Source organism: Nothoprocta perdicaria, unplaced genomic scaffold (genome assembly GCF_003342845.1).
Source record: "Nothoprocta perdicaria isolate Ctin4 unplaced genomic scaffold, notPer1 scaffold_116, whole genome shotgun sequence".
Classification (NCBI taxonomy): domain Eukaryota; kingdom Metazoa; phylum Chordata; class Aves; order Tinamiformes; family Tinamidae; genus Nothoprocta; species Nothoprocta perdicaria.
This window is the reverse complement of record NW_020454272.1, coordinates 1,566,132-1,593,542: the sequence shown is the minus strand read 5'-3', so window position 1 is coordinate 1,593,542 and position 27,411 is coordinate 1,566,132. Positions and strand designations below refer to the sequence as shown.

Here is a 27,411-nt window from a genome sequence, read left to right as displayed (position 1 = left end):
CTTGAAGGCAAGGGGTTGTTCTTGTCTATTATACAAGAATATGGGTCTTTGAGACCCATCACAAGCAGCTGAGTGACCACAAGTTAACAAACTAACGCTTGTCAGTCCTGCTCCCTTTGCTGAGGCGCTCGCCCTCGGCTCGCTCCACGTGGCTTGTGGTGAGCACACACTTGGAGAGCCCCCACACTGCCCTCTCTCTGCATTCGCCAAAGGCTCCAGCCTGGAAGTTTCGGGCCTAAGGGCTGTGCCACACACAGAGCAACAGAATCGTAACAGATAATCATCCACAGCATCTGACATGCAAGAGTCAGTAAGTGAAAGCAACYGTAACATCTTAAAAGCTCTGGCAAAGGCTTCAGTAACTGAAAGGGGAGAGATTTTGAACTGCTCTGAGGGAAGTCGCCTCTCTGGCTGGGTTGGCCATGGAGACCACAAAAGTGTCACAGCCTTGGAACTGCAAAGAGTGCTCAGAGCTGTGCTGGGCCCTCGGGACTACGTATGTGTGGACTAGGGACAGAAGTWCCAGTGATACATTCAGCAACTGAACAGGGACCTTCCTGAGAAGGAGAAACAAGTCATTTAGCTCAACTGTGCAAACATTATCAATGATTATACAGACAGCTCTGAGATTACAATCGCAAAAGACAAAAAGGAGAACACTGAAAATATTACTTACCTAAAATTCCCATTAGCACTGCAGGTTCCTTGGATGGAATTTGTTGTAGAAAAGGCAGAATATCATCAAGCACAAACCACTTATCTAAGTACTCCAAAATCTTTCCTAGGCACACGAGTGAGTTTACCCGGACCTATGAAGTATTAAAGAACATCTAAACTATTCATCTGCCTAAATAAAAAAGACATATAATACTTAAAACAAGAAGAAGGAAGGTGCTTACAGAACTATAACCTTCATAGCTGAAAATTCAAGGTCAGTTTAAAAAGCAAAAAAAAAAAAGTAAAATGAAAGGAAAATAGTGAGTTGCATACTGCTCACAAGACCTTGGCTTCTCCACAGGACAAACACTGTTAGCATACTACGTGCTGGAACATGTATTTTTAGAGTATGAAAAATCTTGAAAAGAAATTGGGGCATATTGATTTTTTTTTCTCAATAGAGAAGCAAGAACAGAAAAAAAAMTAAGCGCAGGCAATTTTCAATTTTCTGAAGACTGAGAAAGAAATAAAATTACTAGGGTACTTACAGCAAGAGATGAAGTTTGCAAACATGCATTCTTAATTCTTGGAATCAATGAATTTTTCATTGATGGGTAATCTATTAGATTGGCAAATGTGGGAATTATGTTTAGGCAAAGCTCCTATAAAAAAAATCCATATACATTTAAAAAAATRCATATTTACCATAGAATTAATACTAGTATCATTCAAGTTTAAAAACAATTAGTCTTTCAAAGTATTCTTTTTAAGGAAATACTCATATTCACTAAAATGAGCTATCAGACTCAGTTAGAAATAGCTACAATAATAAAACATCATGATATGCCGATGGAATCTTAGAAAATGGGTCAAACAAATATAAATAAATATTATCAGTAACATTCTGCAGGAGAACAATCACACACTGAAAGATAAAACAGTGTATTTATATTAAGTATAGTTAAGCAGTCGAAGGAAAAAAATACCCAGTTGCAGCCAAATCTCAAAAAACAGAGGCAGCAATATTAAAAACAAATTGCAAGGAAACACTCAAGTAACTAAAGTCCTCCTGTAGAAAAATCCCAGTTACTTAAAAASTTTATGCATAATATCGGAAAGACTGCAAGGCTGAAAGTGACATCTGATTATCCAAATCTTTATCTATTTGTTTACCTCCTCTACACACTCCTGCTTATGACTAACAGAAAACTAATTCCATTTGAAGAATGACTTCAAAGGAAAACTTTTCTTTTTTTCTTTAAAGAGAAAAGATTAACTAGCCAGTTTTAAATAGAAGCTAAAAGTATGGCACCTGAATTTGAATTGAAGGTGCTTCCAAGGCTCTATAAACCATTGGTAGAACGCTGTTCTTTATTTCATCTGGTGGAGTTTTGGTTAGAAGCAAATCCATTTTTTGCAGGAAGATCAACAGGATCTATTAAAAAGAAGACAGTTCAGATGCCAAAAGATTTTAACTTCACAAACAAACATGTAAAGTTTATTGCATCATATCATTAAAACTTCAGAAGGTTTTTTGTAATTCAGTAAATGTAATCACTTACCATGTTGCTTGCCTGAAGGCATGGAAGACAAAAAACACTTTGACATATTATTGCATTTTAGAAACAGCAAATATAGATCAAAYAAAGTATTTATGTTTTAGAATAATCTTTCTGAAATAAGAAATTGTAATGGGTTGGGGAAAGTTGGGGAGAGGGTCTTATTCCAATTTACAACACTGTCYTCTGTTAAAATCCATCCACAGAAAATCTTGATATACACATCATTATTGAAAAGGCTAAATTCCTCAAAAACAATTGGATCAAGTGCTGTTTTCAAGGCAGATGATCACAAATTCACCTACAAAATCTGGATTCTWTCTGTATTTGGAATCAAAATTTAGACTCAATGCAAAGAACAGTGTTATTCTATGTACGCGAAATAGCTTTATTTCACACAGAAGTAGTATATAACAAAACAAAAAATCACAAGTAAAAAAAAAAAATTCACATAAGGTTAAGTTCACATCAGGTTAAGAGGGATTTATCTGGCTTATGTTTATCTGCCTGAAATTAAGCTGCCACTTTAAATGAAATATCCAGGTTCAGTCTTCAATGCGTAGAGCTGCATTGCCAAAGTTAATCTACCCATCTGAAAGGCGTGAGACAACTTCCACAGATGTCACTGACACATCTCCATTCATATTTAGACTCYTTTTATAGAATCATAGTATAATCACATTCATAACAAAAAAGCCTTTCTCTCTCTTAGGAGAGAAAGATTTTAAGTATAAAAATATGTAACAAACAGAGTTTATATGTTAAATAAGCTGCAACAGAATCTAGAAGAACAAAAATGTTATTCCCCTTTCCTTAACAGGGAAGGGAATGAATTTCTTTTGAGGGCTGGTTAATGCAGGGTATGTTGCTGTATTTTTGTAGTTATGTAACCATCTACACACGTGAGCATGTGTGTGTGCGTGCCCATACTCAGCCCCTAATTCATTCACTCATTCCGTGGACGTTGACTCTAATGCAATATCCTGAAATCTGGCAAAATTAGGGCAAGATGGATCAGGCCAGTTTTAAATTTAGATTTTGTGTTTATTCTTGAGCAAAGAATTTTTATTTGTACTAAATGTGTTCAAAACCTAAAATAACTACTATAACCCTATCATACTGTGACATGACAGTTTCTACGTTTGGTTAGCCAGACAGTTTTGAGAGAGAAGGCTTGATTTGTCTTTGCAAATTTGAAAAAACAAGAGATGAATAAAGTCTGTTATTCAACAACKAAAAGCTTTGCTAAAAATAAGCAGCAGCTGTTTGGACAGACCTAAGCTAAACAGTACTGTATAATCATCTAGATTTCACAGAACAAGGCAGATGTTATCCACTACTCTAGCTGTCAATTCTTTTCAAATATGATAACATAGATCTGAATTGTTTTTATTATCTCTCACCATCTGTATCTTTAGCAAGAATGTAATTTATGCTGTTCTGGTGAACTTTTTTTTCCCCTCTCCCTATTCTAGGAAATTTTTATCCATGTAAGTTAAAATTAAGATGTCACAGTAACAAAGACAACACTTATAAATACATAAGCAGTAGCAGCAGTGTGCTATAAACAATAATAATGATGTATTTCCTTTGTTAGCATAGAGCCCAATGCTTGTTAGGATACATTCTGCCATACTGAATTAGAATAGGAATTTACAGTACCTTGCAGGCTAACTCTTTATGACTATTCTAAGYATAAATTAAGATTGTCTACATGGGGAAGTTATTTCAGAGTAAGCTGTTAATTTACAGTATGAGTTACTTCATGCTCCAAACTCCAATTCCAAAAGCACAATGTGATGAGCAGTTAAAAATTCAATTCTCTTAATTACAAAGAGACATTATCAACACTGGATAACTTTTTTTTTTTGTAATGAATTACAGCTGCATTGTATATGAATTATAGCTGTAATAAATTTAGCTATTGTGATTTGTTTGTCTCCTAACTCAACTATATTTGTTGAGTTTGTTTCCTAACTCAACTTCCAGGATGTTTTGGTGGACATACAGATTACAAACGTCAAGCAAAAGGTCTGGCATGATGCTAAAATATCATGGGAGTGGGTTTGGAAAAAAAGTCAATGCCCTGCCTGCTGCCACCCCATGAGTGACACAGCCTATACCTTGCACAAAGGCAGACTSTGCACCTGATGGCAGCAGTCAGACCAGGAATTCTATTATCTGGCACTCTTTTTTAATTATTATTTTTTTCCTCCCTCCCTGAATTAATCTGGCTTATTCACTCTGGAAACCTGCCCTGGACTACTCAGACAGACTTTGCCATACTGAAAAGGTCMTAAAAATAAAGTTGAATAAGCTGGCTATTGCTTAAAGTGCATCAAAAATATCAACAYGAGAATCTAATATATAGTATCTGGAAATCTGCCAAACTACATCATACCTTATTGCACAGAAGCTTCACAAAGCTCTTTTTTTATAAGCTAACCCCAAATCTATRCTTTACTTCTCTCATTTCTTAAGAAATAAAAGAGCTGTTGGGCCTCCCATGCTCTAGATATAGCCTTGAGACAAAGGAATCTCAAGGCTTTTGGAATGAAGACCGTCTTATAGATCTATTGTTAAAATAGCAGAACAGTGTCAGGTTTATCAGCTTTTAGTCAGCGAGCATCTTTTCACATTTTCTACAGTAACATAAAACTCTGATATACCAAAAATAATGCTAATTCTAATAACCTAATAGATCTGCAAAGAGAGCTGTTCCCTCTTCCTCCCATATACTGAGAGTTCTCTGTTGTGGATTSCCAGACACTGTGCTTGCTCACTGCAGTGTCTATCTCGCCCCTTAAGTGCTCTGCAGAAAAATAACAGCAGTCYGCAGTAAAAAAAGGTGAGCCCGAAGGAAGGCATAGCTGCCTTGTTGTCTGATGAGGCACGGTGCCTATGCCAGCGACAAAATCTTCAAGTGTCATCACACATATGGTGTTGACAAAAGGATGAAAATGCTTTTCTCCTTCACAGTAAAAATAGTGCCTTGCTGCTTTTATAAATGCAGACAACAGAAGAAAAGGTATCCTATTGACATTACGGCAGTACACTTGTCAAAACAAAATGAAAAATTGCCACAAATTTGCACAGCTCTCAAATAAACACTATTTTATTATTATGAATAAACAAGAGAGTGTTAGAGTGACAACTTTTCCACCACAAGATCCCACTGTTAACAATCTGGAATTAAAAAAATAAATAAATAAATAAATAAAAAAAATCACAGCTTTAGTGATACAATACATGCTAAAATTTGTTTTGTACAGTCCAGCTATTATAATCTAGGTAAGTGATAAAAGTTCACAACTGTACCTTCTACAACTGACCAAAGATAGAGTTGAGTGATAAATTATGTGTTTCCCTTTGTTAATCTATTCTCATTAATAAACACAATTAAGGCTCCAGGAGTAAAAATATAAAATAAAAAATCGATTTGATGGTGGATAATGTGAAAAGTTGATACAGAGAACTAAACAAACCAATGTTTTTTCAGAGAAAAAGCACTGAGAATAAAAATTGTCATCTGAACATGAACATACCTGTATTGGTTCTTGCTGCTTAAAAACAGGACCAAGATCAGGCAGAATAAGCCTGATATATTCCTCTTTGGTGCACTCTTCAGCAATAAGGAGAACGTTAGGCAAGACAAAGGGTACCATATCAGGATTCACAAACTCAGAGGTCAAGCAAGGCAAAATACGCTGAATTATAACACGCTAAGAGACAAAAACAAGGATGCATCATATTGCACTGTGCTGCAATAAGTTATTATCATCGCAGCTCAACAGCTTTAGTGATAACCTCATACTGAAACACAAAAGCAAACAATTCACAATATTGAATTCTTATTTTCACAGTATACTCAAGTCAATATACACTATGCTGCTTTGCTTACTTTATTTGCATTCAAGACGCAATTAATCTACAACAATCATGCAGGCCAATAAGAGCTATTAACAGTGCAGAAATTTTTAAATTTTAAGATTTTTTTAATTTAAGAATTTTAATTAAGAACTAAGAAATTAAGAAATTTTTAAGATTTTTTTTAAAAAATAAGAATATTGATTTTAATTTAAGAATTTTAAGTCATATACATGAATTACAAAAATCTCATTGTATACATGTACGTTAAAAACAACCTAAAAACATTCATCAGCAGCAGATCAAGTTCTGAGATACCTACCACTCACTAAATGTACACTTAATCCTATTATACCTCACTGTAAACTCCTTATAAATTCCCCAGATGGGATGCAGCTGACTAAATACATATATATATGTACACATATCTGCATATGTGTATATATATATATATAAATATGTATAAATGTATATATATATATACACATACATATATATACACACACACACACACGCTGTGGATGTCTACATTTGAGTTAGGCATCCTGAAATGCTTGTAAAGACAATGAAGAGAAATACACACTTCAAAGGCACAATCCATTACCTCATTAGAAATGATTTTAAAACAAAACAAAAACAAAAAACCAATGCCCTAAAGATGATTAGGTCAGTTTATGACTGTCTAAGATGAAATAAATCTCAACTACTCCCAATGCCAAAGCATCAATAGCTTCTGATCAAGAGAATAAAAAACCTACTAAATTAAAAAGGAGACAATAATGAAGATGCACTTCATTACTGTGCAGTTCAAAATGAAATTTATATAAAAACTAAAATTAATGTAATGGTTTAGAAACTCAGCTATTCTATCTTAAAGTAAACTAGCACTATTTTTCCATCGCATGTGCCTTATGCCTTATATGAATTAGAGAACACAACAAAAGGAAAAGCTATTTGGTATGCACTGTGGCTAGCACTGCACAAAAGAAATCCTGAAAATAGACATTTCCCTTTGAGATGTTTGGGCATTGCTATCAGAAAAAAAGTGCTTTATCCATTGAGGGTAGGAAACTTTGCATCATGCACCAAGGGTTTAGGCCATCTTACTTATAGATTTGGGAAAAGGTTGGACAGGACAACTTCAAAAAGCTCTGATAAGATCTAGAAATAAAGGGAGAAAATGTGTAGGTGGGGGGAAGATATTTCCCATTCAAAGTGAGATGAACTGTAAGAGAACATGGCAAACGATGGTTCCTCTCACATACTGATAGCATAGGATGCACTTTCTGTTTCCAGAATTACTGAGAGCTGAGGGGTATTCCCACGTAAATTATTTTCATGTCTCCTCTTCCTATTACTCTACTCTGACAATCTCAGTCAGAGAGTATGGCAGGCTTTAACGGAACCACATTACACACAATTCTGCAGTCCCAGATTAAGAATATTACAAGATGTTTCTGTATTTGTAACTCATTGTTTCCATACAGCAGTAGGGACATACCTTAGGTAGTTTTGGCAGAACTTTTGGTAACCCTTTGAAAAACTGTGACTTCTGAAGGTTATCCCTTTGAAATAAAGAGTCAAAATACTGAAGCGTCATTGCTCCCACATCATCGAAGAACGGTATCTAAAAACAAGATTAAAAGCTTATGGTTTGGAGGAAGACAACATAATATTGATAAAAAAAGACTCCAGATCTATAATAATATCTATGTACCTCTTCAATACACTATAGGAAACCTATACAGTAAAGAGGTTGCAATTAAGAACCATAAAAGTAAAGTTTTACCTACTAAATAGCATAATACACACAGATAAAGACAGCTAATTTTCTTGGCACTTTAAAGAAGTAAACAATAATACATATTATGTTTTTATATTATTATGTTTTCTAACTTATTTTATACAACATCATATTTTTATCCATAAGAAAAATTAGAAGTAGAAATCTTGATCAAAGGTTCTCCTAAGGATAATTACAGTATTGAGAGAGGGAGGGAAAAAAAAAAAAAAAAAAAGACTGTGTGCTAGGACATCAGTATCCGGTTACTATCCCTGGAAAATTATAATGAATCAACAACCATTTATATGGAAAAAAAAATAAAAAAAAGAACATTTGTCATTATACAATTTTCTCTCCAATGTTCAGGTTTGCAGGCTCACTTTTATGTATTATATTCCACATCTTGCTCTGTGTTTGCATTACTTTATCTGCACTTCAGCTGGCAGTAAAGATGCTTCTTCTCATCTGAATCTTCTCATCTGAGCTTCAGCACATCTGAATGAGGAAGCCAGTGCTTCTTCAGTATTGTGTAACAATGAATATACATAGGCTGGATTTGTAAACATGCCACAATAAAACAGCAGAGGTTCATCTACAGCATTGGAGTATCATAGCAATAGTGCTGGAACTGCTTCAACATTGATGTAAGATTGCTAAATATGTATGTTGATGCCAAGACTATTTAAAATTCCCCAAATATTCAGCTTTCAGTTAGTAGCTGAAAGCAAAGAACAGAAGGGAGCCTATTGCAGGCCTATGCAGACTGGAATGACAAGTTTGAGAAGCCCTACCGGGTAAGAGCTCTCCTTCATTCTCACTCTGCGTTTCAGGCAGGAATATATCACACCTCATGGGACTATCATGGTTAGAGACAGAGCATGGTCACAGATCACACTTGCTTTCAGTTGAAAAACTTGTGCAAAGAGTGAGGATACGACAACAGCTCTGCTGTGAGGCAGAGAGGTGAGCTGGGGCAGGACAAGACAGCAAATAAGCTATCAACAGAGAATTTAAGCTACTCAATTCTCTTCTAGGCAAACTTAATTCTATTCTAGTATTGTAGTATTCCAGTTTTCTAGTATTCTAGTTTATATACCACAAGGAGTCTAACCATGACAGCATGGAATCGTACATGGGCCAATCCATTCTAGTTAAACTAGCAAGGTAAATTTGGCCACGTTAAGCTCTGTATTAGTTTATGACATGCTGGCCTTGACAGACTGCTCTTAGTMCCCAAGCTAGTTCAAATAGCTCTGCTCTACAATTCGGTCTAAAGAGATTAACATGACCTTTATGTAATAAGAGTGCTTAAGAGACTACTCTTTTGACATTTCGTTGTTACAATCCCTCAGAAAAGTGAGCTGATATCCGAGTAACATTTGCCACTTTTCCTACTTGCCCTCTTCCTGAATATATGTTCACAGAATCATTATCTGTACTCCCCCTCCTTTCTTCAYTCTCTATTTCTTCCAACTGTTAAGAGATTGATTTTTCTCTTGATACATAATCTTTTCATATGACAGGAAAATAAGAAAATAAGTTATTCTTCCACACATTTAAGAATATACCATAAACTRTAAGTTAAAAGTTAATCTTTATATTTGTTGACCTTTGTTATTTTATGGCTTTGATGTCCTTCCAGCAGACTCAATTGTTTAAATTGCTAAAGACTCGATCATTTAAAGATGTTCTCTAGTCGGAAAATACTCCGACTATATKGGAAAGCAAAAAAATTCTCTAGAATTTAGAATTCCAGTATATCCTTCTTTCATATTAATAGAATGAAGGTCAACACAAAGACGTCTCTGGACATCAGCTAACATCATTATTTCTGAAGAAGTTAAAACCATATTTACATTTCGACTAAAAAGATTAAAAGGGAAAAGAAATAGCTCTATTATTTCCACAAATCAAACAACACTTCCCTCTTTTCTGTATGTGCTGTATTTTCTGTGAACTCACCTTAGTCATTTGATCAGCGTCTGGCCTTACTGCTGGAGCAACGTTTAAGAGCAGCTTCACGTGTTCTCGCACCTCTTCTGGTATATTCTGAAGAGTACCGGAGCTTAAACGGCTCAGCTGCGTAAGTAATTTAAGAACATGCAACATGAATCCAAAAAATCCTGCATGTAACTTTTCCCCAGTATACACTGGTGCTGTACTTGATGGTGTCCCTACTCAAACCATTAATATCCTTCCCTTCTCCTCATTTATAATCTGCTGGATTCTGGTCCCTCATAGTCTTCCCTCTGTYCCCAAGCAGAAAAACTGCTTCTGGTCACATTCCTCTACTCCCAATTTCTGTTTGCAAATTCTTGGAGAACACAGCAAACTATTTTTCAAAAGAGCTACAAGTCATAACCGAGATGTCAGTAACACATATGAAAACRTAGGACTCATGATTAAGGCAATGGACACTCTAAGAAGTTAAAATGAAGGAAACTTGCACACAAATGTACACTACGTCCACTGTTCCTAGTAACTCCCTTCTRTTAATATTCATAGTCCATAAAGAACATGAAACAACTTACAGTGCTGAGTAAAGGAAAAGGATGCACAGTGTCAACTGAATGAATCACTTGAACTAAAGAAATCTCTTCTAATCTTACATTGATCATTCATTGATCCCTACCTTGTGTCTAATGCTGTTTGTCCTGCTCACATGTGTCCATCGTTACCAAGGTGTACAAGGAAACTAGGTGAGAAATCACCTTCACAGTTGATAAATTTGATATACCTAACTTCCTCTCTATATACTATATACAGTCCATATATTCTTATTTCCCTTATTTTACTAGCATTTGTCATTATAAAGATGGCATGCATGGTAAGCTATCATTATAGAATTGCTTACATTGGTGCACTGACACCATGATCTACAAATTTAAATCTATTTTAAACCAGCTACTTTTTAAATCTGAAAAATCATGTAGAACATTTACAAATACAGCATATACCTGATCCAGTTGTCTGCTAAAACTTTTATAAATATCCTGCTTGTTGACCTCAAAAATGGGCTTCCCTTTATTAAATACTGCATACATAACAGCTCCTAGAGAATACATGTCGCTGGCTGTCTCGCAGCTCACAGAGAGAATATATTCAGGTGCCAGATACTCAGGATTTGGAAGACACAAGGATGGCAAATTTGGATCCCATTCTTTACAGGGGAATTTTGGCTACAAAGAGAAAAGAAAGCATACTGATGAGGGAATCTTAAAGAACACTTCAAGTAAGAGACTCAGGCAGCAAAAAGATAATAAATCCACTCAAATTCAATTACGACTAAGATGAAAACGGAATAAGGCAAAAGAATCTCTATCTGTAACATAGATTAATTAGCTCATTCTGTTAAACTTGGTCATTAAAATTCAGAACTGTACTGCAAATGTCAAAATACTCTGCCGTAAGAGGGAAATATGAGTTCTGACAGGCATTCATTTAGCAGTTAGCAGCCAGGCACTGAGGGGATGGAACCACCTGAACATGTCTGCCAACAGATAAAGTGGCCCAGGCTTCTGCATCTGCCTGACACTATCATTAGTTTATTTTAAGTCTACTGAGCCAACTCTGGCTTTTTTTTTTTTTTTTTTTTTTTTTTTTTTTTTTTTTTATAATGACCAAAAGTATCACATCACTCCAGGTATATGCTATCTGTTTATCCTTCTTGCCAAGGAACTACAGAAGTAAACATCAAATGAAGGATTCTTGAAACTGAAGTTTATGAAATCAGTTTCAGACACAGATCTGAGTTTGAAATTTCCAGAAGACAAATGCAAAGATCCATCACCTCCTGTTCAGATGGATTTGTTGACTGGATACAAAAATCAAAGCCCATAATTTTCCACGCTCCACTCTTGTTCAGAATTATATTCTCAGGTGTAATATTCCCATGGACCATTTTCACACTGCTATGCAGAAAGGACAGGCCTTCAGAAACCTGTTAATAAAATAAATATATATATATATATATATATATATATATATATAGTCTTTCAGGTTAACTCTTTCCTTAAACATACCACCAGACATTTTAAAAAAAAATCTGTTAATACTACAACCTTTTTTCCTTTTGTCAGGGTTAAATAGAAAAATTGGCAAGGAAGCAATTCTTCCTCATCAATTTTAGACTATGTCTTAATAATTGTGTATGAAGGGTAGGTAATCAGCAGGTAGGAGGGCAAAGCACAAAAGTGACTCACAAATGGAAGTGACAGTAGCTGTARCACAGGCCACACACTGTCTGTTTTTACCTGAAGAGTAAATCAAAAAGAAAGTAGGTCTGGTCTTTCCAAAAAATGAATAGTGACTGAGGAAAGGAGGAAATAGAGACCCCTGCATCACTGCATATTTGCAAGCAAGAAGGAAGGCAACAAGAAGCCTTCCAATTATGCAGAAGAGCAGTAGAAGCTAGAAGGTAAATGCAGGAAAATAGGGCCTACATTTGTGCACAGTATATATGAGGATGAAATGAGTAACAAAAACAAAAGATCATGCTGAAATTTGTCACTAATATCCAAGATTAAATAAAGTAAAAAAACAACACGCTCTAAACTGCAGGAGATATCTCCACTCTTCTTAGAAAGAAGAAATAAGGGATAGGTAATATGTAACAATTCTTTCCATGCAGAATTCATTTCTACTGAATAATAGAATTAATGAATTTTCTTATTTTCCGTGTCAAAATAAGCAAAACCAGCCACTAAAAACATCCAGTCTTCATCATTTGTAACAGTTAAATGATCAGAGCACTGTCAGCTCTCACCTCGCAATAATTTCATTTACCATAGACAGACAAGACAAACATTGTAAAACTATGATTAATACTAAAAGCAAATGAAACTTTATAAGGATAACTGTGMAATACCTGAAGCAAGCCATATTTGGTTTCCACATCATAAAGTTTGTATTCTTTAATGTCAGATGGTAAAGGAGATGGTAGGTTGTCCCAGCTGCCAAGARCATTAGCTAAACTTGCACAGACAGGTTCTGTACAAAACGCCAGGCAATCTCTACAGAGGAGACAAACAAAACACATTTGTTTTTTTACAAAACATTATTCTTGGGCTGGACAGCAATATCAAAACAATTCTAGTTATCATTATGACTTGTAGGATCAGGCTTTTAGCTGTGGTTAAAGCTGAATCAACATTTACTACTGTGSTTAGACTGTAACCAGAAGCAAAATTAATAAAATGAAAGTTGGTATATGAATATTCCTTTATTTTGCAAATGAAAGGACAAGAGACACATAAACAAATGTAGCTGTTGTATGAACTGTAATTTGTCTATGGAAACAGCATTTTTTTCCTCTTTCTAAAAAGAAAAAAAAATCACCGCTTTTGTTTATGGCTTTTTGTATCAACAATGTTTGAAAAGCGTAAGTAAAGCAAACCTCAAAACATACAAAGGACTGATTGTACAGGAATGAAAACGAAATAGGTAAAAAAAAAAAAAAAGAAAAAGCCTTCAAAATTTCATGTCCTGAAAACACTGCATGTCTCAGTGCTACAAATTTCAGGGGGCACAGACAGAGCCACATCCTCGTCCTTCAAACTGGTCTGCACAGCACGGAAGGCCCTAGACAGTCACCTCACATCACATCTTGGCCATTGCAAAGTTTTCTGTGAAGACAACACTGGCTGGTAGCACCCACAGTTTTAGGAATGTCTATCTCATGTGTGAACACTGAAACATTTCCCCAGAAGCAGCACAGAAAGCTGAGACCTAGTAATAGCAGAACAGATACCTGTCTCAATTATGAGGTTATAGGCAAGAAGACAGGAGCCTAACTTTTCACTTATTCCTTAGAAATACCACAGAAGACATCACATCTCAGCTTAGTGAGATAAATAAAAACTAACCAGCTTGGGTTTTGAAGGGGGAAAAAAAAAAAAATTTGATGGAGCGTGAAAACTTCTTATTACTCATCCAGATTAAGGGAGGCAACTTAATTTTATCATCATCAATTATCATTTTAACTTTCTGAAGAAAAACCAGCTGAATTGAAAATCCATTGATTCATCAATGTCTACTAACGCAGGGAAAWTCTACTGCTTGGCTTCCTCCCTTTTCATTTTGTTAACTCCACCATTTTCATATTTTTTATTAACAGACCTATGTCTATAAAATTCACCTCTATACTAATCATGAGGAAGAATCAGAGCACAGAATAACTTTTTTTTTTCATTTTATAAATCCCACTTTCACTTTACCACAGAACTTACAGATTTAGTTATATCTAGGTATAGGTAATAAAACCTCTCTAGGAAACAGTATCGTTGGTCTTCAAAATTCAAACTATGTGATTGTGGTTGTTTTGGGGTATGAAAAAGAGCTTGTTTTTTACTTTGGGAGCTTATTAAATCAAGAACCACGCCAGAGTTGCAGAAGGACAGGGCAAATCCAATTAAAGCAAAGTAATGCGGGAGCAACTGAGTCAGTCATACACTGCAGCATCTTAAACAGTTCCCTGAATAACATCAAAGTGACATTCAGAGTAACATAACAAAAAGAAAACAAGTTAAAAAGAAAGATGATTGCAGAAAAAAATGCAAATGCTTTGGAAAAACTGTAACAGATGGGCTGTCTAGTAAATTAAATATTTGGTATTCTTCACACTACTCATTTTTTAATAAGTAGCAATGGCATTATGAATAGTCATAACTTGGCTTTTTATTCTTTTCTTCAATAACAAGTTAATATAGAATAATATTACTCATTTGTGCTGTTGAAAGAATTGAAGATAAGTTGTATATACAGATATATTTATAGTAAATMTTTAGTATAAAGAGTTTATATATTTAATATATTTATTGCATGTAAAATGAATGCAAAATAATATGCATAAATATATAGAATGTTTATATAAATCATTCTTAACATATTTTGAGTAGAAATTTTCTGCTAATAGTGGAAAAGTTGTCTACACACTGGAGTCCTGTATGACATGGCCTGCAGCATCTCCTGCAGCTGTGCAGACACACCAAGTATTCCCTTGCTCCACAAAAAGGGAATAAAATGTTAAATTGTTTTGCCAGTTCACTGCAGAACGAAAACTTTGGATGATTCCAAATTAGAAGAGAAAGAAAAAAAATCGGGTGGAATACAGAAAAATGAAACCACAAAGTTCATCTATTGCACAGGTAAGTACTTTTCATTYTCTCTTGCACAACCAGCTGGATATTTGTTCTGTTTTTAGTGGCTTGCAAACAGTCTAACACCATCATGTGTTATTTTGGAGACACGCAAGGGAAAAAAAAAAGTCAGAGAAGAGTGGAAATTCTTCTCCARAAGAAGCATTCTGTAACATTCCGCAGAAATGTTAAGGAAATGTAGCATGTAGCAAATGTTGCAAACCCTCTTGTACCTTGATGAACAGTCTGACCAAACCCTTCTATTATGCACTCCCCAAATATCACTCTAGCAATTTCTGGCATATAAGCCCCTAGAGAGGCTTGGGGCTATTTAGCCTGTAACAGTTAGTGTTGTAGAGTACTAAAAGTTGTTTTCAATTATATAATTTATCTGCCTGAGGTTTTTGAGGGGCACACAGAACCAGAGGGCTAATGACAACTTTGAACCTTTACAGTTAAATTTGTTTAGAACTGGAAAAGAAATATATCCAATATATCCAAATAAGTAAATGTCATTTGAYGGAAAGTATCTTTCTCAAAGTAGGCACAGCAAAGACAGATTTAGTCCACAGATACTCCTGGCTCCTACAAACTGAGACAAAACTATCTCAGGTACATTTGGAAACACACATATTGACAGAACCTATCAAAAAGGCAGAATTTTGAACAACAGTGTATGCAAAGGTTAGCTTAGCTTTCAGAAATACAACTTAGCAGGCAGAACTTGAAAGCTTTCACAAGCTTCCTCAATCAAATCAAGAAATGCTTATTTCAACCTGAAATATTTGTCTCATTATAGTGTGTTGTGCTATCATTGCTAGAGTTCAATAATAAATCCRTAAGACTAATCCATTATTGTGCTAAATGACTGATCTTACATAAAATCAAATAAGTACTACAAAAATACACTACCTTTGGTCTCCCTTGTTTGGCATCTGAGGACCTTTACAACACATGATGTGGCCACAACAGATACGTTTTACCAACAGCTTCCAATCTCAGAAGCATAAAGTGCATATATCTCATAAATGTAATAAATCTAAGAAAAACCTTACGAAAGAAAATAATTTGTCCTGGAGAGTTCTTAAAAAGTGAAAACAATTAAATATCAAATGTTCATATTGTAAGAACATGCGCAGTCTTGTAGTTGCACCTGGCCTAAGACCATGCAATAAATTATGGATTACATCCACACCAAGAACACCTTGTAGCGCTTCTATTCTCATATGAGTAAATACAGAATAAATGAACCTCATTAGATACACGTGCTAAATGCTACAGATATTCAGATCCATTAACAAAACAATGATTAATAATGTTCTGTTCTCAATTTCACCACCACGTACCTGGATTCTTCTAGTGGATGTTGAACAGTAAGTAGCCGAGGGTGTCGAAGCCTGGTTAGCTGCTGAACACCTCGTTTTAAAGAGTCAATAATCTGATCCTTTTCATATTTTTGAAACTTGTCTATTAACTTTTTATCAAAGACAAAGACAGCCACTTCCTAGAAATAAGCAACRACATTTACTCAGTACCACAATGCCRAATAAAAACACCTATACACAGTCACATATGCACATAATTGCATTTTTTGAATCAAGAGCACAGTCCAACCAACGTAAGGAGTAATTCAGTGTACAGTTACCTACATGTTCTCACTGTGTTCCCAGTCATAACCTTTCCAGCTACAATTAACCTTTCAAATTACATATTTTTAAGAGCTAATGCACCACTGTCCTTACCTTACTAGCAGCAAGGCATGAATTTAACACTGTCTATGCAGCGACAAGGCAGATAATATCCACAAGATAAAAACTTGTTTGATTTTTAGGGAACACATTTATGTTAACTGCAAACAATTAAAATATTTTGAGGATATATGCAATCATTAGCATTACATATATAATACATATGTGGTGCTCTGTTAAGCTACACTCTTCGTCTCTGTTCCAAGCTTGTATGATCCATATTAAACTACATTTTCATGAGAGATAGTTTATAGTCAAAGAATAATATCTGACTAATCAATTAATATGATCAAACTGTTCCCATGATAAAAAAAAATGTTTTTTTTTTTTTAGACTCATGATTGAACATGTGTTAAAAGATGCCTTGCAGGAAATAATATTTCCAGTAAACCTCTGTAAACAGTGTGAGAAGAAATTGAGGAAGTTTTATGAAATCTAAACATTATAGATGTAGATATGAAATAAACAATGAGATTACAGCAGCACCTTGGAATCACTGAAGAGAGATAATCCAAGTTGTTTCAAGAGAGTACATAAAAAACAAACTAGTGAAGGAGCTTGAAGTTAACCACTTTCTATCTTTGAAAGGAAAAAGAAATTTAAAACTCTATCATAAAACAAAACCGAGACTTTCTTGTATGTCTACAACATTATGAATATTTTTAGCACATTTTCTAACTAATATTCCAACTGAAATCTCTCAAGAACGTTATTATTATTTATGTTATTGATTTCAAGAAAAGCTACATATAGGCTAAAGAAAAAAGAAACTCACTCTGATAGAGAGAAATTGGTTTATGTTTTTTAGCAGGTATCTGAAAACATATCTGAAATATCATCTGAAAAACTGGTTCATTAAAGTGCCAGCAAGTGAACACCTAAAAATAACTCAACTCACTACACTTCTGTTTGTATATAATTTGGCTCTCTGTCCCAGTTTGAAGGGTGACAGAGGAAACATTAACAATAACACAAATCAAACAGTCACAGTGGGTGGCAAACACATGTTTTACCAATTATTTAAAAAATACACACTTTCCAGTACAAAATGTGAATGTACTGAGTAGTAAGTGACCAACAACAAACCCTCAAAAAGTGTTTATGTTTAATGATAATTCAAAGGTATTGGAGTGTGAATAACTGAATCAGATATTTTGAGATAGCAGCCACATTTTCAGTATTTTATGATGGCTRTAAGTTCTTTGAGAGCTTGCTACAATTCTGCATGGTTTATTTGAAGTTTGMCAGAATTTCTATTTCTCCAGATTTATCTGTGTATGAAGTTTATACAAGTATTCAAGGTGTGAAGATGATTGCTGTCACGTTGATTTTACAAGGGCAAAAGCAATTTATAATTTAATTGTAAAWTATAAATTTCAAGAATCAAAATTAATTTGAACTGTGTGACTATTTGCTTTCAGTACCCTCATTTTCACATAATGCAAGAAAAAAGCATAGAAGAGCCCTCACAATCTCTGTTTGTCCATATTGTTAAATTTGTTCTGATATTAATAATTCRAAAAAGGTATTCTGAAATGGGCTATTAAGGTCCATAACCAACACTGATTTTTATATGCAGAATTTGACATCAACAATATAACACTTTAAGTTCCGTTCAGTCTCCAGAAATTTTTGTACAGAAGAACCAAGAGCTAGCTGAAACAYGGAGCCCGAAGCACATCTTCTCTGTTGCACAGTAATTACTAAAACCATAAAACACCTGGAACATGCCAAAACCTTTAGGGTTTTCTGCTGCATGGATCAAATAACTGTCAATTTTTTTTATGAAAAGGATTTTCTTGTTTTCTTCTCTTTTGCACACSCTGATATTCAAACCCAACGGGAGGGACTGCTGACTGCAGCTCATGGGGATTCCATTTGCTGGCAATGTAATCACATCTGGGGAAACCAACTGAGATGAAGGCCTGCAAAGATTTATACCAAGCTAATAGGAAGTTTTAGAGGAGCTTCCACTTTGCATTTTTCATTTCATAGGTTTGAAAGGTTAGGAGGGTGAGGGGACAGTTCTTCCTGCAGACAACTACTTATTATTTAAATTCTTGTCTCATAATTCAAGCTTTGTAATACAAAAATAAAATCAGCATACAAGAGATTGAAATGTAGCGAACTACAACTGCTCTCAGCTAAGAAAGAGAAAAAATGTGAGCTATTATCTTTAAAGATAAACATTTCCACTCATTATGTGATAGGAAGCAAACACACCTTTGCTCAATGTGCTCTTGTTCCAACACAGAATCTTGGTAACTCCATTACCAAAATTAGGTTGAGAAGCAGGGACAAGTGTGTRGGGCACCAGACTGGCCAGTCGAGAGATCTAAGTTTCAACCTCCGTTGTGTTACAAACACCAGCTAACCCACACTTTGTGCCTCACCTCTTCCACGTTTAATTCAGCACGTCTTTACTTCAAAAAGATGTCAGAAAGATAAAGCTCAGTTGTGGCGATGAGATAGCTGTATATTATGACATGCATCATATAATATTTACCAAGATAAGGGTGTTAAAGAATTCACCTGAAGTTACTGCGAAGAATTCAGATTTTTTAACATGAATCAATGAAAAGAGCAGTGTTTAAATTTAGCAATCATTTTACCAAGCAACTAAACATCATGCTAATTATTTTGCATGCAACTAATAAAACTACTGGCACTTGTGCAAACAGGAATAAAAACTGTCCAAGCCACACGAGAAACAGGACATGGTTTAGTTAGGCTATAATTGTACCTGTAACACCACCAGACCTTGAACAAAGAAAGCAGTAGATAATCAGTTCTCTTCGTGTTCATCTGTTTCAGTGGATGGGTATTGACCACTGTCCTTAAGACCTGTCATCCTCCGATTTACCCCTTTGTAAAAGTTTTGTCTTCCTGCAGTATTAATCTACAAACAGTCCCACTTCCTTTTCCTGCTTTCTTCGGGCAGTTTTTCTCCAAGCCCACCTCTAGCCCTGCTTCAGGTGGGATCTGCACTCCTTGCAAAACAGACACCTGTTCTGAAGACCCACTAACACTGACAGCTCAAACCACATCTCAGCTGAGCAGCTTATAAACCAAAGAGCAAACCCACTACCCCCCTCTCATCCAGTACCACACACGAGGAGAAAAAAAAATCCTAAACTTTACGGAGGAAAAGAGTAAAAAGTCCATAAAAATAAAAGTCCCACTCTGCTCTTGGTCAGGGAGAAATAAAAACAAGGCTGATGCCTATATTGGCTCATCAACACGAGCCATGACCAAGGAAAGGAAAATACGAGCACCGCACATAATACATGTGTAAAAGGCAGCTGTGCTCCATCACTTCCATTCTAGCCCCTGATGCCCTCTRCTTCTAACCAGGAAAGGTGACAAGGATAGCCATGCCATGCGTCCTCTCCCRCCACCAAGAGCAAATGAGCCACGTGAAAACGGCAGGAGCACACTCAGTTTGTGTGATATAAAGACGGTAACAAAACTAGAAAAGATTTTTAAGGACCAGTCTCTAAAAGCTATAAAAATGTAAAGATAACAGCAATATTTGTTCCTATCCACCTCAATGTATATTAAAAATACCTGTAAAACATTCATGCACTGCAGTGAGAAATATCYCAGAACCCCAGTTGTTCTATTTTCAAGTGCATTTTGAAAAGGTTGCAGTGATAATGCCAGAGACTAAAAATAGAACAGGAAAAAAAAAGAATAACTGCATTTATCAACTATCTTGTGAATTGAAAGATCTAGTGCTCCTGTGGAAAAAAAGACGTGATCATGTCACTAAAGACTATGTCATAAGCTGAAAAGCAAAGGGAATCTTACAGTAGCCAGAGTGCTTGATTTTAGAAACTTTATGTTTGTTTTGTCTTTTATATTTGCTATTTTTCCCATATGCACGCTTTTTTTTTAAAAAAGAATGATTAAACGCAACTCAATATGCAAACACATGATATTTAACCAAAACCTCCTACTATGCAAAGCAAAATATTCTCCGAATTAAAATATTGGATAGAACACCAGTATCAATCTGATCTTTTGCCAGACAAGATTTTCTTCCATTTTAAGTGKTTTTTTTTCATAATTTTGCCTTTTTTTTTTTTAAATAATCCTGGTTTCCATCTGTTTATTTCAGTCCTAAGGTATACAACACAATATTGCACTTCCAAAACAAATTCGCCTTTTAAGTTTGCCTCATAGGAAATACTAATTCTAGACATATTCTATGGACAATAGCCAACACAACAAATAGGTGATTTTACCTAATGCTAATAGTAAGTACAAAATACAATACAACATGGAATAAATAAGACTGTAGCACTACAGAAATGCAATCCAATATCCCCTTAATTATGTTAGATTTTACCACTGAGCTGTCAACAAGAATAGTCCTAAGTGATCTTACCCTGTTTCTTTACGACTGCACTTTCTGAACAAAAAAAAGGGGCAAGTGCCACCACAGCCAAGAATACAAATGCACTGAAACTCTAAGCAAACAAACCCAAGATGGGCAGAACTACATAATGCAAAACAAGAAACATGTTACTTCATGTATACAAGTAAAACTAGATTCATAAATCTTTCAAATAAACAAAACAGCATATCAGGAAATCAAATGGCAAATCAGCTATCATCCAGCATCAAAACATGCACACAAGTGCAWTTTGCATACAAGCATATGCACCTCTGCATATAATTCCTCACAAAGTGCAAACATTCAAGAAACCAGGAAAAAAAACACAAGACGCAACTATGGAAAGACAAATAACACACATTTACTGTCACTAGAGACAGATTTCTTTTTCCACCACCTATTCACCTAAAATTGGAGTCAAAGTAATCCAAAATTGAAATCCTAACTTCAGCCAACCAGCCTCTGCAAGAAAGCTGACTTCTATTGTCCTGGGAACTAAAAACTTCAGATCTGTTCCATCGCTTCAGCACTAAAACTACAGCCATTTTATCTGGCTACAAGGATTTAAATTACTGTTTGTGTTGATACAAAGTGCATCTGCAGTCAAGCCCTAATCTGATAAGTGAATCTGAATTTACATGTGAATGCACAATATACATTTATTATAGGATAACAAACAAACAGAAAAACACCCTAAGCACTTGCAGCTTCAAATTAGATATCTATGTCTGCAAGACAGGAAATGTGTACAACACTCTCCAAGTGACTAATGCCACTTGGAAAATGAGAACCAACCACTTCCATGCTGCCCAACACTGTTAAACAATGTTCAGGAGGCTCACCCCAAGCAAATAAAAATAATCCTCCACAAATTGCTTTCTCATGCTGGGTAGTTTTCTTCAGCAATGTCAGACTGAATGTTGACATGATGTTGCCTAACTGGCAACATTAATAAGGAGTGGTAATTGCACATCAAACCACCAGCCAAGTAAAATCCCCTGCAATACAACTGCCACTGTATTTCTAATGACTGGTGACTGCACATAGATGSACTGTTTAGCCAGGGTTTATACAGGTTGACAGGTGGTAACACCTAAACTCAAACACTGCACAATCTGGGGCCAGAACACCCATTCAAAGCCCCAAAACAGGACAAAGGGAGACAAGTCACATGTGCTWTGTCAAGCAGCCAGGGTGAAAGGAACTCTTCTTACAACTCTCTGGGTCCTCAAAGCTGTGCCTCCTACRGGTCAACTGCTTGGTATGCACAGAGACTGCTTGTGAACTATTATTAAAATTACCACACTTTAAGATTGTATCTGGTTAAATGTGACCTCCCTCCCTCCCCAAATAAAAGAAATCTAACTGGTACATTTGGCAAATTTAATAAATACTAGGTGCTTGCTAGATATTTTTCAGATTCTGGGGCAACCAGATCACACATTCACCGCAAACTATTTACCCTGCTTAGTATATTTCCTCCTCACTTACAACAGTGTATTTTCCTACCATGTGACAGAATGTGTATGTTTTACAGAGTCATTCCCTGGTACTCTTTTGAGTTCATCTGTAGCAAGCTGATTCACAAAGTGACAACACTTGTAACCCTTTAATTTTGGTGTGATAGTTAAGAAAAAAAATTGTCTCATTTGCTGAGATCAAATAATGTTAGCACGATCATTTTAAACTGCAAAAGCTCAGTATCACTGCCACAGAAAAGCTATAAAGCAACCCTAAACTGGGGAACTAAGCCAAGTATCTTTCTTCTTGCCAGATCAGTTTTAACTTGGAATAATTATTGATCTGCTTCTGGACAGAACACAGAAACAGTTTTAACGGAGAAACTGGAAGGAACAGGATTCCACAGATGTGGAAGCAATTCTTTCTCCAGTAGTGCAAGCTTAAATTAAAAGTTTTAAAAACTATCACCCAAGCTGACAACATTCCACTTCAGCAGTTTGGGGGGGTCTTCACTTCATCCACTTATTCTCCACTCTTTAGCTTGCCCAATTGGAATTTGTCAACACTTCCTAGCAAGTGGCACAACAGCATGCTATCTAATGCTTACAGTGTTGCATTTCAACTGACAACCCACCTGTTTTGTTGATTTTTTGGTGCCATTAAATATCTTCCAAGCGAGTCCATTACCCCCGCTGGCAATATGCCGGCCAACATCAAACTCCCTGGTCACAGGGTTTCCCATGACGGCGCTGGTGACATCGGCCGTCACCTTCGTCACGGTGCTCTTCAATTTATTGAGCATGGACTCCATTGTCTCAGGTGTTATCCTGCGATGACAAGGAAAAAAAGCTTCATAAACCACTCAGAAATTCTGTTAACATAAGACATGTTGCAAGTTATTATGCTACAGGATATCTAACCAAAGGATCAAGAGGATAAAGGAGTAACTAACACAAAAATACTGAAATACAGCTGAACTAGAGCTCTTCAAAAGGCTTTGCTGTTATACCTCCTCATGCTTCACACACAGATCTGTGCCCGCATGCCTGGGAATTACATGTCCCTGTTCCTCCACCTCCTCAATAACTTCTGAATCTGTTCATGCCCTACATTAGATCTGACAGGGAGACTGCAGAGTAAAAGATTCAACCATTCATAAAAACAGATACTTGAATAAAGCAGAAAGCCTCAAAACTATTCTCATAAAGGGAACGGCTCACAYCGCGGGCAACAAAAAATTAGTCAACCTCCAGAGTCATATCTGAAGAAATTTGCCTCAATTAATTTCAGCATTTGCAGAAATATACTTTTTCAGATAGAAAAGCTTTCTTAAGATCTCAGACTAGCAAGAGTACAGATGTGTATTACACAGAAGACAATTTAAAAATGTGTTCTTTCCTACACTACACCTGTCAAGCTGCAAGCTAAATATTATTTTACCCACAAGACTTGCTGACAGTGTTATTTATTTGATGTAAGTAATAATGAGCTAGTCAGTTGCTGTTGGGAAACGGAGCACAAAACTGTCTTCGTATACTTTATTCTAGAGCAAGATTATATAAGGTTTTTACATCACCTTAAAAATATAAGAGCTAAAAAATTGTTACCTACAGTTTAGTCCATCTTCGCCTGTACTCTGCGCTTTCATTCTTGCCTAAGCTGACATAATTCTTTCCAAAAAAAATCTGCTTTCCCTATGGCAGTAAGAAAACAGTGCTGGGAAAAAGCTCTAGAGCACAAGTCCCATTTATATACTGTCTCTGATTGATACTGGATAAGCAGGAATGGAGATAAGAAAGGAATACAGAAAAAAAAGACATATATTCACCTTACTTATTATTGTGAGCAAAGATGAAAAGAGAATAAAAGCAGAAATTATTTTCTGGATCAGAATTATGTGGTATATTCAAAAGCAGTAGTTAAAGACATTTCTTCATTCTCTTCCAAAAGAGGGTGCAAAGACTATTTCTTCAACCTAGGGGAAAAAAAAAAAAAAGATAGTACATTAGCAATTATGTTGAGATCTGTAGAGATGTTTTCATTTTCAGCCTCAGTTGTCACATATTTGATTCACTGATACCTAATTTTTGCAACAGGGAATTAACTTCTTTGGAAAATAAAAAAGTCACTGTTAACCAACCGGAAGAGACAAGATTACGCTGTGATAAAGAGGAAGGTTTCCAAGTCATGGTAGCAAGGACAAAGGAAGAACAAGAAACTTGCATGTTGTGCATTGAACACAAGGACTAATGAACTCCCAAATCCTTCTCATCTAACATGAGGTATCTGTTTGTAAGAATTAAACTATTTTTCCGCTGTTCTTAAGGTATTTATTTTTCTGCCTTATATAGGTTCTCTGGTGTCTAATGAATTATTCATTTATGCCACAACTTTTCCCACACTCAAGACAGAGATGGAGTTTGTTTCCCCTTCGCAGCTCCTCGGGTCTCACAGCACCTACAGGACRTTACCCTTGCCAGCGGGGCACCTGTCAGACCTGACTGAAATCAAACACACTGGACAGTCCTTGGGGCRCACACATTTTCTTCTCATGATACGTGTCTGATTGCATTGGAAAAAAAAAAATCTGATTATATTGGAAGGATACACTTGATTCCTAGGAGAAGGAATAAACATTATCAAAGTAATTTCCTTTAAATTTATTTCAGTTACTGAACAAATCATTCCAGTGTTGAAGCCCCAGTCCTGCGCAAACTCCAGCACAGCACCAGAGGCAACACAGCTRCGCTGCTTCATCCTGACTACTGTTGCAGTGATAGACCATCTTCAGCAGAGCAAAACGTACAAGTACACTAAGGCTGTGTCCCTGTAGACATTTCTCCCATTTCCATGTCAGCAGGGTGACACAACTGCCTGTAAACTGAGAATCAGACTAGCAGTTTTAGCTCACCAAAGAAAAGGAATTGTACAAAAAGAAAGRTATCAGTTGAAGTGATCTCTGCCAATGCTCAATTTGAAAACCAAAATAGCAGTTACAGCTTCAGTAAAAATGCTCAGGAGCAGAAGACATCATTGCTACCAGATTCAAGACAGTATGCAACACCTTATTAGTATATTTAGTTTCTGAATTGTTACAATAAAGTATCTGCAACTCTGAATTGTGCTGTCCAAGACCAAACAGTTCCTGGACACAGGCCAAACTCCAACAATGAAGAATCTTTTCATTAACGTGATACAGAGGGAGAAAGAAGCATCATGGACTATTCTAAAGAAAAGGCACAGGCAACCATAACCCTCTGGGATTTTATTCTGCAGCTATTCCATGGGGCAAAGCCTATATGCTAAAATACTATAAAATCAATCCTAATGAGTTTGAGATGACAACAAATCAGACATTAATTTTTAAATCTTGTGTTATTTGCCTTGTGTTTTACCTACTCCCAGACACCCAAGCCATTAAAACGTTTCTTCTCTAGTACCAGTGCAACAAAGTCTTTCATTAAAATTCTTAATGCTGGAGAGAGGTTTCACCCAATTAATTGCAGAGAGAGTGCAACAAAAATAAGGTTCCCATGCACATTCAGAAGCCTTTGTATGAGTTGGAAGAAGAGTTTCTCTAGACGGTGGGTGGAAAGGTGGTGCAGCCACTGACCAAATTCTAAGTGCCCACTGCTGTGTCTGACAAAGTGCAGCAAAAAGGTTGGAAATGACTGTAGGTGAGAACACTTGCACACAATCCCAYTGACAGATGGGTTCTGATTTAAAAAGCAGGGCTGGGGAGGTAGTAGCCCTGTCCAACCTGTTCCTTCCCAGCCTGGTAGCATGCAACCTACTGATTCATTCAGCCAGGGGAAAGGGGTACAGACAGATTTATTTCTCAATAAACATCTTGGTTTCTAAGTTTATGTCCATCTAACACTGTCTGTACATTTGTATAAAATCCTTCTGTCACTGTTCAGACTTATTGCAAGCTAGAAAAGCTGTCCTGCTTTTGCTCTAGGAAACTGTGTTGTTACCGGTTTCAGTAACAGCTCAGTACGTGTCAGTAGCAACAATATCGAGAAAATCCATAAGAAATGAGAAAAATATAAAATATACTATTTTGAGTAGTAACTGTAATACCATGAATYATGCTATCAATTTTTGAGATATGCAAATTTAGTCCTCAACTGTAAGAAAACAAGTCTTTTTTGTTTAACTGAATTATGATTTATAGAGAAACGAATAAGCCAAGATCATAAAGTCATGTCAGTCACCCACAGTGACAAATAAATTACTGTTTCAAGTTAAAAGGTAATAAATGAGAAGAGTGCATAGTCTTCAAAAGAACAATGACCAGGCAAGCAACACGGGACAAGTAATAAATGTTTGACTTTGTTTTCTTCCTGTTTGAAGTGCAATATTGCTGAAACTGACACCAAGCACACAAAGTCCTGAAAGAATCATACAAGGAAAGCTGCTTTATGATCAATATGTTGTCCTCGTGAAGCTCACTAATGATCACTAACAGCATTTATGCCAATGGACATCAGCAGCACCACGTCAGCATGATGAGRACCTAACCACTTTGCCAGGTACTACGCAACGGTCAGCACGAAAAAAATGGGGCAAAAGAGTGCTGATTCGGAAAGCAAAATAACCCCCAGGCGATGAKTGCTCATCGGGCTTCAGTTCTCGCGGCTGAGAAGCGACTGCAGGTCCCAAAGCAGGAATGCCGGCGGATGCACTGGCACGGGCGCGCTCAGTGCCACCTCCGCGCCTTGAGCTKCTCGTGTTTAACTGCCGCGCAGAGCGGCCGCTGAGGGCGCGGGAGCCCCGAGGCGGGAGCCCCGCGCCCGGA

The 27,411-nt window shown here is 36.2% G+C and overlaps 1 protein-coding gene across 2 annotated transcripts in view; it reads right to left on the bottom strand.

Annotated features, from left to right (window-relative positions):
* SCYL2 (SCY1 like pseudokinase 2) overlaps positions 1-24,566 on the bottom strand; it is a 31,558-nt gene extending 6,992 nt beyond the window's left edge. The window contains exons 1-13 of one of the 2 annotated variants that reach the window (XM_026053515.1): positions 24,439-24,566; positions 23,245-23,437; positions 16,349-16,506; positions 12,734-12,878; positions 11,657-11,806; positions 10,824-11,045; positions 9,829-9,945; positions 7,585-7,710; positions 5,762-5,938; positions 2,220-2,231; positions 1,970-2,092; positions 1,206-1,319; positions 677-809 (exon numbers count right to left, since the gene is read on the bottom strand). In XM_026053515.1, the coding sequence (XP_025909300.1) occupies positions 677-809; positions 1,206-1,319; positions 1,970-2,092; positions 2,220-2,231; positions 5,762-5,938; positions 7,585-7,710; positions 9,829-9,945; positions 10,824-11,045; positions 11,657-11,806; positions 12,734-12,878; positions 16,349-16,506; positions 23,245-23,421 (1,654 nt within the window). In that variant the 5' untranslated portion in view covers positions 23,422-23,437; positions 24,439-24,566. The remainder of the gene's footprint in view (positions 1-676; positions 810-1,205; positions 1,320-1,969; positions 2,093-2,219; positions 2,232-5,761; positions 5,939-7,584; positions 7,711-9,828; positions 9,946-10,823; positions 11,046-11,656; positions 11,807-12,733; positions 12,879-16,348; positions 16,507-23,244; positions 23,438-24,438) is intronic. The other variant, XM_026053516.1, reaches the window with a different exon arrangement.
* Positions 24,567-27,411: the final 2,845 nt, after the last annotated feature.